The sequence below is a fragment of the Ailuropoda melanoleuca genome, chromosome 19 (genome assembly GCF_002007445.2).
Source record: "Ailuropoda melanoleuca isolate Jingjing chromosome 19, ASM200744v2, whole genome shotgun sequence".
Lineage (NCBI taxonomy): Eukaryota > Metazoa > Chordata > Mammalia > Carnivora > Ursidae > Ailuropoda > Ailuropoda melanoleuca.
The window spans coordinates 22,207,163-22,219,508 of NC_048236.1; the positions used below are offsets into that span (position 1 = coordinate 22,207,163).

Below are 12,346 nucleotides of genomic sequence, written 5' to 3' on the forward strand. Positions count from 1 at the left end.
AGTAGTATACTTTGAAACATTTTTTCTTGCATTGATTGTTGTTTTTCCAGGAGCTCCTGCCTTTTTTCCTTTTCTTTCTTTCTTTCTTTTTTTTTTTTTTTAAATACAATATGCATTTTCATTTCCTTCGGTATAGTGGCACTGAAACAGAAGTCCGTTCCAGGGTCCTTACTTTGCAGTGCCTTGCTGCATGGCTGAAAAATGAATGACTTAAGTTTGCATGGAATAAGAGGGTCCTGACCTTTTAGAAAGTCATCACTATGGATGATTTCTAAATTAGGCATTTTCAGAGGACTTCAAAGAAAATATGTCCTTCATTAGTGAAGCCACAACACTTAAATCAGCTTCACAAAATATAAAGCTAAAGCTGTTCCATGACTGAGGGGGGGGGAAACTTTGTTAGAGTACAAGTAAACTTCTAAATAGGCAAAAAGCAAATGCATAGAATTTAAGAAGAAAAACATATTTAAAAAGTACAACTAGCCAAAAAAGAGAGCTAAGAGGTTGGTCTGACACAAATACAGAAAGCATTCTAGCAGTAATAAAATGTGTATGTAGTATTCAAAATATTTTCAAAATAAAGCAAAATTAATCTTAAAAATAGGCTAAATATACATTCCCCTTAAGCTAATGAAGTTTATATAGGCTTAATCCATATATGCAGACTTAGAGCTTCTAACTAGCAAACTCACCTACCAACTGCATGCCTTCCATGGCAAGGAACTATTCTAGGCAAGGATGACAAACCCAGAGAGGTGTTCAAGGCCTTACTGTCCACAGGCAGGAGACATGAAAGCAATAAATGGCAACACACTATCCAGGATGACATATGAGTAGAGAAAAACCACCTAACTTCTCGGAAGACTTCAGGGAGGAGTACCTGAGGAGATAATGTTAAAGCTGAGATTTCAAGAATAAGGATTTTCTTAGACAAAAGGAAAGTAAAGGGCATCACAGGAAGAAGGAACAGTTCAACAGACAGCCGATGTTGAGAAGTCAGAGCCATTTGGATAATGCTGAGGTATTTTGCTCACATGAACAGTGTGACGATAGAGAAACAGGATAGTCAGGTAAGAAATACACCAGAAAGGCTTTATCCATCACATGACAAAAAAGGATTTCATTCTAAAATAACTGAAAGCTTTTCACAGGAAAAAAATGAAATAATCTGATTTATATTTTCATTACCAATGAAAGACTGAAAGAATTCAGGACTTGGCACAAAATCCACTGAGAAAGTTCAAGAAGTAGTGTGTAAGTCAGTCTGTTAGGGCTGCCATAACAAAATACCACAGACTGGGTAGCTTAAACAATAGAAATTTATTTTTTCACAATTTTGGAGGCTAGAAGTCCAAGATCAAGACTTGGCAGGGTTCGATTCTCCAGAGGCTTCTCTTTTTGGCTTGCAGATGGCCGCCTTCTGTGTCCTCATATGGTCTTTTTCTCTCTACATCCCTGACGAGACTCTCTTCCTCTTCTCAGAAGGACACCAGTCATAACAGATTAGGGCCCTATCTAATGGCCTCCTAATACCTTAATTACCTCTTTAAAGGTCCCATCTTCAAATATAGTCATATCCTCAGGTACTTGAAGTTAGGACGCCAACCTAAGAATTTTGAGGGAACACAACTCAATCTAAAACACAATGACTGACAGTAAGAATGGAGAAGAAAGGACAAATGGAAGGATACTTAAGAAGCGGAAATCAAATAACTGATTGGTTAATATGTCAGGGATACACAGGAGATGAGAAGATCTGCTTGATTTCCGGTTTAGGCAATGAGGAATACGCTCATTCCATTTGTAAAAACAAAAACAAAAACAAAACAAAAAACCCCAAAAACGATACAGAAGGAGAAGGAGACTTAGTATGCCCAGAAAAATGAGGACTTCAAATTGTAATTGAAGTTGCAATTTCCAGTTAACAGGTAAGTTAAACTTTGGAGTTCAGGAAAAAATGATATAGATATATTAACAATATATCTCCTATACCAAGGGTATAGAAGATTGTCCAGAAAGAAAATGCAAAATAAAAACAGAAGAGAAGGGAATTTGGTAAATAACATTAAAGGCTGCATGAAGAAGCCAAACATGAAGGCTATGAGGGTATATCTAGATAGACAAAGAATCAGAGCAGAGCAAAGTGGCACAAAAATCAAGGGCAAGAAGAATTAAGTGGGAGATGGTTAATTCCTAAGACTTTTTCAGAAAGTTAATGATATTTTATTTCAAAGATGTCTTATTATGAGTTCTAATTTGTGCTTTTTATGAGTTCTGATTTGCTTGTGAGAGTAAACTACAATACCATTTGTAATGATTTCTCACCCCCCAAAGTGTGTTCAAAATACCCCATCAATACTATATAGCATTCATTGTACCTTTTGAGAAGTATAAATCTTTAGAATGAAAAAATACCTTTAAAGCCAATATATGATGTCATATATAAGTTGGTTCTGTGCCCAGCGAGGAGCCCAATGTGGGGCTTAAACTCACGACCTCAAGATCAAGACCTGAGCTGAGGTCAAGAGTCCAGTGCTTAATGACTGAGCCACCCAGGCACGCCAATGTCACATATCTTAAACTAATCAGTAATTGATCCCCACCCCCCCAGGATCAATTATTCTTGACAACACTCCCATTTATGTTGGAAGGAGAATTTTGAGGATAGCTACCTACAACAACGTATATGCCTTAAATCCTATAGAGGTGATAAGGTATCTAATGGATTAATATCTGAACAATACAACACATCTTGGAATGCCATGATCTTACAGCACCAAGTAGCCTGAATTCTGCTCATGAAATATGGTTGAATGGCATTAATGATTTAATGCAGAAAATAGAAAACAAGATGCATAGAGTAACATTTATTTATCAGCCATATTATATTATTTTTAGACAATCAGTTATAGACACTTTAGAATTCCACATTACTCTGGAGACCCAAAGGCACAGATACAAGTGATTTATTATGTTTTTAAAAAGTGACAAAGGGAATATTAATTCTGGAAGATTTTTAATCAATTCAACACTATTATACACTAGAGAAAAAAAATTTCCACAAACATTCCCTCACAAAGTCCATAGTTTTATATTTACATAGAATAATTATAGCAATTTTAAATGTTAACCTATGATACAATAATGTTACTTCAGATAACATAAAAATATAGTTTTTTTTAATAGCCATGCTCCCATTTTTGATGAAAGCTAGTCAGTTCATCCTAATGTTAATTTAACACTTTAAAAATGCATAATAGACAACCAGTCAGCTTTATCAAACCCCTAAGACAGAGGGTGTCAAACAGAATAGACAGAGGGCTCATCATCACTTATGTCTGAATCATCTTCGTCTACTCCTTCAATGACTGATTTCTTCCCTTTACAACAGGATACAATTAATCCAATCAAGAATGCCTGTAAATTTAAATAAGCTACATGTTATTTCTTAAATCTAAAATCATTCAGAAAGTAATGAAATTAAAATCCAATGACACTACTGTGATACAAATGGGCAATTAAGGATCAAATCATCCCCAGGATACCTGTACTACTTACCCCAAGGAAGGCCCAGTTACCAAAATAGTAGGCAGCACTAAAGAACCAGAACTTGTGAAGGAACAGGTAAGTCCGGGTAACAGTACACTGATCTATTAAGCAAATAAAGGACAATAGTGAGACAGTTTCTTTCTTGAAATGGATTAAAAATTAATCTAAAAGATTATTAACCAAAACTAAAGACCAAGGTCATACAGTCAACAAGTGTTAGAGACAGGATTGAAATCTAGGTTTTTCTCCAAAGCCCACTCCTCCAGTGTTAGTATAGGATTAAATTACCAAATAGTATGACATTTAAAAAAAAATGAATGTCACCAATGTAATCTTGGCTTTTAGGTATAAGAAAAATTATATAGGATAGTTCAATTTATTTGAAATAGAAGAAGCATTTTAACCTGGTGTTCCAGACATGTCCTAAACTAAAACAGATAAAGTTTTCCTGATGAAGATAAGAAAAAAAAATGAACAAAGTAATCAGATGTGATCATAATTAAGTCGTACTTTTCTAAGAATCCAATTCTCAGGACAGCTCAAATTTGAGAGGTATTTTGAGATTTTCTTTTTTAAGAACACTATTGAAAAGGTTGCTGCTTCTAAAGAAATATAAAATTATTATTTACTGATATGTTTACTGTTTGAATTTTAGATTAGTATTTAAGCTTGAATTAAAAATAAATCATATACCAAAATCAATCAATCATATACTTTTCTCTTTCAAAAAAAAAAAATGCAACCCTTACTAGTTTCATCCAAATAAGTTATTTCCATTAGGTTACAAAGTCGTCTATATAGACATAGATCTGAGAAATAATATCTAAGAAAATGTTTATTCAAACCATTCAGAAAGGTCTGGGGCAGCACAATATAATGTATCTGACTGAAAAATTACACATTCTGTAGCTAATAGAGGATTCTAACCTTCCAAATTTCAGAGGGCCTTTACTCATTACAGAAGAAAATCCTTATCTTACGAGGCAACTTCTTTTTAGTCTATTAATTACAAAAAAGATTATAATTTCTTCATATTTTAACCAAAATTGACAATGGCAAGAAATTCCACATGCAATTAGGGGACTTATATTACTCCTATTGCTGATTAAGAAAATATACTGTTGATTTCTAATTTTATGAGCTCTCTTCTCAGCGTCAATAAATCAGGCCTATTTTCTCTTAAAACATAAAATTGAGCTGGGAATTCTGTAGCCCAGTTTATTACACAAGGGTTCTAATACACTTTATTTTTGGGGGGCTATCACATGGTTTTTTGAAAAGCAGCCTTTAGGTTATAGTTTATACAAATACAAGAATTGTTATGTAAAGTTTTAGATATGTTATATAAATATATAGATAATCTAAATCTTATCTACTTTAATCCCTTCTACTATAGTTCAAGATTTACTTCTGAATCACTCAGTACCAACTGGACAAAGCAATCTTTTTTTCTGGCAGAGGAACATGCAGTTTAATAAAGAGGCAATATCTTCCTTTCACAAGCTGGGACCACCAATCTAATGATGATCTATAGATTCCCAACCCTGCAAGGGCTTCCTTCATGTTTTTGCTCTCTTTCTCAACAAAAATGTCTAGAAGGAATATTCAAAGCTTCCTAACAAAAACCAAAAAGGTTTCAAGGAGTAGTGGCTGAATAAATGTTTCTCTCCTCTCCTATGGTTACTAGCACCCAACATTCTAGCTGGGTGCTGTGCTGGGAGTTCAGTCTAGCGGAGGAGAAACCCAGACAGGAAAGTTGTTAGTCATTTACTCTGCTCCCACAATATTTTATTCTCACCTTTAGTATAGAACTTGCTTCAAAGTAATATAACTACAGGCACACCTCGGAGATACTGCAGATTAGGTTCCAGACCACCCCAATAAAGTGAATACTGCACTAAAGCGAATCAAATGAACTTTCTTGTTTCCCAGTACATATAAAAGTTATGCTTACACAAAACTATAATCTATTAAATGCACAATAACATTAGGTCTAAAGAAACAATATATATATACTTTAATTAAAAAAATACTTTATTGCTAAAAACTAACCATCACCTGAGCTTTCAGCAACTCATAATCACTGATTGCAGATCACCGTAACAAATATAATAATAATGAAAAAGTTGGAATTTTATGAGAATTACCAAATGTGACACAGAGACATGAACTGAACAAATGCTGTTGTAAAATGGCACCAATAGACTTGTTCACCCAGGGTTGCTGCAAACCTTCAATTTGTAAACACTGCAGTATCTGCAAAGTGCAATAAAGTGAAGCACACTAAAACGAGGTATGCCTGTATTCAATTTGTCACTTTTTCCATTAGATAAGCCTGAGTATTCCAAAGTACCCATCACTGTACCTGGCATTCATACTCAATATAACTGCCAAAGCAAGCTAAATTTTTTAAAAAGGGGTATTTTATTTGAAAATTGTATTGCTAAATAATATATTTTCTAATTCAACTAAAATCTGACAAGATTCCAAGGATGTCAAAACAAGATATTTGCATGTGTTGAAAATGAAAGTATAACTAAAATGTCCAGTACGGTAAAGGAAGAGCCCAGACTCTGGTCTCTGAGAAACTTAGTGTCAAATATCATTTGGCTACTTCTCTGCCAAGTAAATGGGAAAATCTGAACTGTTGAGACTCCATGCTTGTAAAAGAGAGATATCACCGTATTTCCTTACAGGGTCATTCTAAAGACCAAAAGAGATATACCAAAATCTCCATGCAAAGTGCAGTTAATATTAATTTTTTTCCACTTCAAGGTATAACTGAACCCACGATAAAGAACACAGTTCTCGAGAGCTGCTCAAGTGGTCTCAAGGAAAACAACTAGTATTTAGATTTTACAAGTAGTAAACAGTAGTAATGCTTAGGCATTAGTATCATGACTACTGTGTCTATGTTCATTATTTTTCTGTATCTATAGTCAAAGTATCCCCAGCTAGACCCCAACACCTGACCTTTACTGCCCACCTGCTTATATTCACCAATCCCTATTTTATATTTTTCCTCAAGCTCTTCTTTCTGGCTTACCTCTTAACTCAAGCAAATGAAACTGGAAACCACCCCTAAGGTGATGGCAACTGCCCTGACAAGACCTCCCACTGGCCCAGACCATCCAGACCATTTGAGCTGAAACCCTAACTTGTGCCTGTGCAGATGGACCAAGGAGTAACCCTTGGAATGACCAACAATTACCTTTACCTCATTATAATACTAAAATCTCTGCCCAAAGAGGAGCCACAGCCTCATTTACATAACATCTAAAGTATGTGTAGATATGTTTTCTTAAGGTGCATGAGTGACCTTATGCTTACCTCTACATACAATGACAAGGCTTTCCTATCTAAATATTCATTCATCCTAACCCTAAACAAAAGGTACTCACTCACTGCTTCTTGGGGAGTCACAGCTTTGGAAGCCATTCCTCATTTGCCACAAATAAAAGTGTTCTTTGTGCAACGACCCAATCTGGTGCAGTTTCTGACTCACCAAGGAGCAAACTTGTGTTGGTTCAGTTACAAATACAGATACGAATGGATTTGGTGAAATTCGGATGTGTTTAATTCAGTAATATGTGATCTCCTAAATAGTAATATGTGTTTAAATTAAAAAAAAAACCAATTTGAATGTTTCAAAAATGAGAGGGACAGGCTGGGATTTATGCAAAAAATGCCTGTTCACAATTATTTTAAAACAAGAACAGTACGTTCCATGGCTTAAGGACTACATGAGCTTCATCTCACAAGTATAAACACATTTGAAAAAAGTCATTCAACCTTCTCAGCATTGTTACAATGTTCTAAACTTAAAAATAAAAGTTCTATTACCCATTGCCATACTTGAAGATACTCTGGGAGTCAAAAATTCTCTGAAGTAGAAATTTCAGGGCCAGAACAGGGATTTTAAGACAGAGGCTGAGCTGGCAGAAGCAAGTCAAATCATATCATTTTTCCACAGAGGTCTAATAATCCATTCAGTGACATTTTAAATTGGCTTATACCCACTGATTCTTTTGCCCACCACAGTAAATACACCTTAAGTATTTTTCCTATCACGTTATTTTACGTTTACCATTTTCAAAGGTTGTAGATTTGACAGAAACCTTCTAACATAAGATTAAAAGGTAATCATTGTTAGTGTTCTGCTTTGTTGTTGAAAAATGACACTAGACCACAAATCCATACATACAATGAGTATGTAACAACTCTTTATAGCTATCTTTATATGTATATGTCATTATGTTTATATTTATATAAAGTGGTATATGACCACAGAAGAATTTTGGTTAATAAGCCCATGCATGTACTTTATATTCAAGTGATGATTCCACACTGAATAAACAGGGGGCTTCTCTCTTCACCATCTGCCATCTTCTAGCTGTTTACCTGAATCACAGATACCAAGGAGAACGATAGATGTCTTTCTGCAGTTATCTAAAAAATCATAATTAAGTATTTTGCATGTGGTTCGACCTTCAAAGTAAATTTAAATCACTGGATGTTTCATTTAAGGATTGTGTTCTAAAATCAAAGTGTTCAGGAGACTTCTGACTGTTGTTCTTCAAAAGGACATATAAAAGTTCTAATTAAAGAGTACTGTTAATGAAAAATTAAAATAGAGGTTCAGATAAAAAAAATTTTCTGACAATAAGGTGGCTATACAAAAAAGATCAAAATTAAAAGGGCTAAGAAAGGACATATGGAACACATGAATAAAATCAAAAGACTTGAATACTGATACTACTACCCTTCCTCCATCTCTTCTCACTTATCATCAAATTGGTAAATAACAGAAAATGCAATTAAATTTACTGTTTTTCATGAAACAGCAACCTTTATAAATATACCTGATAAACTGTATATTATATTATATATTTCTTGTTTCCTTTTAGATTATTTGTTATGTCATTGCTGAAGTATGCTGACTGCCACTAAGATAACTTTGGTTATTAACTATGATAAATCATACCTTCTACTTTAAATATGTTTTTAAAACATTTAGTGTTGATTTAAGCTACAGTTATCATGTTATACCTTCACCTGAAATCAACTTAGAATTACTCTATATTTGTAATTTATGAAATGACTCCTTATATTACATATGCATATATAAAGAAGGCCTTTGAGAAAACTCCTGTACCATGGAGAACGAACTTTAAAGCGAATATTTTGACTAGTGACAAAAAAAACTGGCAGAAGATTGGACTGTTTAGAATGCCACTTCATTTCCTGTGGTTCTCCATGATTATGCTAACCTTGATTTGATTAGGGTCTTAATACTACTGGATATTTAAAATAGACATGTAAATCTTAACTGTATACAGACTAAAAGATTGACTTTATTGTGATACAATCAGGAATTATTTATCAAATGATTTTAAGAAAGATAATAACATGAACATAGTATAGACTAACAGAAGGGACTGAGAGTAGACAGAGGTTCACTAGGAAGACAATCCAAGTGAAAACGTAAGCTGTCAGGATAGGAAAAAAAAAAAAGGTTGGATTGAAAGATTTTGAAAGTAAAATCCCAGTTAATCACGATTTTACTCTCAAATGGACTTATAGCATATACAATATATACACATAAAAAGTTTTGACACTTACAACACACATCCAAATTTTTAAAAAAGCCGAAAAAATTAAAATACGTAATAAAAACCAAAGCTCTATATTCATCTTAATATTTAACAAACGGCATACAGTTAAATCAATATTTTGTTAAATTTCACTGGGGGCTGGCTGGGTAAAAGGGAAAGAATTGGTAAACATAAAGACTCACAGAAATTCTAAAGGAAATTGCTTTATTATATTTTATGAATATACAAACTGTATCAGGTTAATAAAGATAGGACTTGCCAGATGTTTTACCTTAAAGACTGAGTTTTACAGTGATTATTTTTAAGAACAAGTATAACTTGTGCTGAGCTCTGATTACATTTATGTAACTTAAAGGTATTTCAAAGGTGCTAAAATATGTAGTGCTCCAAGAAAAGAATGTTCTTGATTTCATCTGTATTACTCATGGGCCATATAAAATTTATAAAAAGGAGTTACAAAGGTAACCATTAGCATATAACCTGCAGAAATTATAACAAACTTATTAGTAAACTCTAAATTAGTAACATTTACTACCTATTAGTCTTAATTGACCAAGGATAGTCAAATATAAAACAGAAACAGAAAACAATTGTTCTCCACTACTTTATTTTTTTCATAAAACAGTAATAGTTTAATGGGTACAGTAGAAAGTGTTAAAGGTAGAGACAGAAAAGTGAGATTTAGTTCTTGAGTATGCCACATATACCATGAGATTCTGGGGTGAGTCATTTAACTTCTAAGTATCAGTTTCTTTGTAAGTGACAATGAGATAGGCTAGATTGACCTTTTGAGAATTAAATTTAGAGAGAAATCCACATGTGATTTTTTTTTAAAAAGAAAAGACTATTTTAGGAGTTAGCAACCTTGAGCAAGAATCTCTATATAAGTGGCTGAGACGTTTCAAAAAATTACCCAGGTTGGCTTTGGCACAGACTCCAGAGAACTTAGAAAGCTTATACCTAATTAACTTTATTATTCTTAGTTGAACTTTTATCAACACAATCAAACTGTCACCTAGAAAAAGAACTTTAACATCAAGAGACTTTCTGGAACTCAAGCAAAATCCAAGAAAAATGATGCTCTGGTCAATATCTAATTTTCTGGTCTGCATGGCAACTCACTTGACAATGTACACAATACATCAGGCTATCTCAGCTGGATGATACCAGCCAATAATATCGATGAGGCCCTCTTTTTGACTCCATGCCTACCTAGAAACTATGGAACTATAAATTTGGTTTTCCAAACAGATTCTTTCTCTGGTGAGAATTCACTAACCCTGAGCCTCTACTTTCTTTAACAGTTATACTTCCTATGGCAAATTAATAAACTCACAGCTGGCTAATATATTAGTCTCTTCCCTGTTCAGTCAGTTATCTGAAGCCAAATACAGACCATGAAGACCAAAGTATGGTAGCATTTGATGGTAGATTTCAATCAAATAAAGCTATTAATTCACAAACTTATTATTTGTGAAGTAAAAGATTATAAATTTACAGTACTTAACCATGAAGAACTATTTCAATCTGTTAAGAACAAGGCTTTTGGTTCAAGATGACAGACTGGGCATAGTCATTTGTTTCTTGTCCTTCCCAGGACCTCATTAAAGTTATAGTACAGGAATAAAGCCAGCAGCAATCTCTTAACAGCAAATAGAATGGGAAGAAAGCCATCAGGTGATGAGAGATTTCAACAATAATCTGGAAGATGAAAAGCCACACTTAAAAGGTCTCTAATAAAACAACTGGTTTCCCTTCCATTTATTTTAAAATATAATTTATGGATCACTAGAAAAATCAGTCACAGAGTTCCCCTGATGAGGTTTCCTAGAAGTCCCTGATACTTAAGTACAAATTAACATAAATACGAATACATCATCAGATATATATAGAAAATATCAGCATGGAGGAGAAAAAACACGATAAACAGAACTGTTCCAAGATAAACAGAATTGTAATTTTATTTAAAGGAAACCATTAAGAAAAATGTTTAGTACCTCCAGGTACTGAAGAAGATATTACAACCATAAAACAAGGATGCCTGAAAAAGATCAGAACAAGTACTTGAGGAAAGTTAAGACTTTGTTATATGAAATAAAAAATTTAGGATATAGTTTGAAGATAAAGCTAAATACATACTCAAGAATCCAAAGTAAAAGGTAGGCATAAAATATGAAATACAGATAAGACAGATGATCAACTGAAGATATCCAGCAACTAATGAAGATGAGCTCCCCAAGAGAGAGCTCAAAAGAGAACTTACCAAGTTAGCTTCAAAAGAAGAAACAGACTGGCATTAGATTTCTCACCAGTTAGAAGTGAAAGACAGATGATGATGCAATGCCTTTAAAGTTCTTTAATAAATACTAATTTAATAAATAAATAAATAAACAAACAAATAAATGATTTCTTATGTAGAATTCTAAGTACAACCAAATTACCCATCAATTATATCAGCTTAGGGCAAAATACTTTTCAGACATACAAGGCATTTTCAGATGTGTATTTCACGCAAAGAATGTCTTTTTTTTTTTTTTAACTCAAGAAAAATTTGGGACTTGGGGGAGAAAATCAAGAAAAAAGATATGGCTTATAACGCATCAAAAGTCCAATAAGCAGAAATTATAACATTATAGATGAGCAGCAGAATCAGAAACAATGGATCCAAATAAGAAAAGTCAGTAGTTACTTAGAAGGTGCGATGGATTTCATCCAACAGATAAAGTAAACAAGAAGCTACAAGATGACAGGTATACTAATATTTTATGATACTTCAGTAACATTTTTTTAAAAAGACAAAAAAATAAATTAAAAAATTGGCTTAATTCTAGAAACTGTTGTTTTGAGGGAGACAGAAAAATATATAATATTTTCTTATCCTAAAGGAGGTTAAGTTCCTGTAAAAGAGTAGAACAGGGGCACCTGGGTGGCTCTGTCAGTAGAGCATGCAACTCTTGATCTAGGGGTTGTGAGTCTGAGCCCCACGTTGCGCACAGAGATTACTTAAGAAAATTTTAAAAAGTAGAAGAGAGATAAGATATATAAATGACTATAAATTAAGACAGAGTAAGGTAATGTCATAAAAAGTAAATGTCATGGGAATTCAAAGAATAAAAAGAGACTGAACATGTGTAGAGGTTCAAAAAAGAGGGTCAGGTTTGAAATAAACATCAGCTAGGACT

The 12,346-nt window shown here is 33.5% G+C and overlaps 1 protein-coding gene across 1 annotated transcript in view; it reads right to left on the reverse strand.

Annotated features, from left to right (window-relative positions):
* Window positions 1-2,852: 2,852 nt before the first annotated feature.
* The window catches only part of LMBRD1 (LMBR1 domain containing 1), a 117,278-nt gene continuing 107,784 nt past the window's right edge, over window positions 2,853-12,346 (reverse strand). The window contains exons 15-16 of the mRNA XM_034647929.1: window positions 3,559-3,650; window positions 2,853-3,417 (exon numbers count right to left, since the gene is read on the reverse strand). Of these exons, the coding sequence (XP_034503820.1) occupies window positions 3,301-3,417; window positions 3,559-3,650 (209 nt within the window). The 3' untranslated portion in view covers window positions 2,853-3,300. The remainder of the gene's footprint in view (window positions 3,418-3,558; window positions 3,651-12,346) is intronic.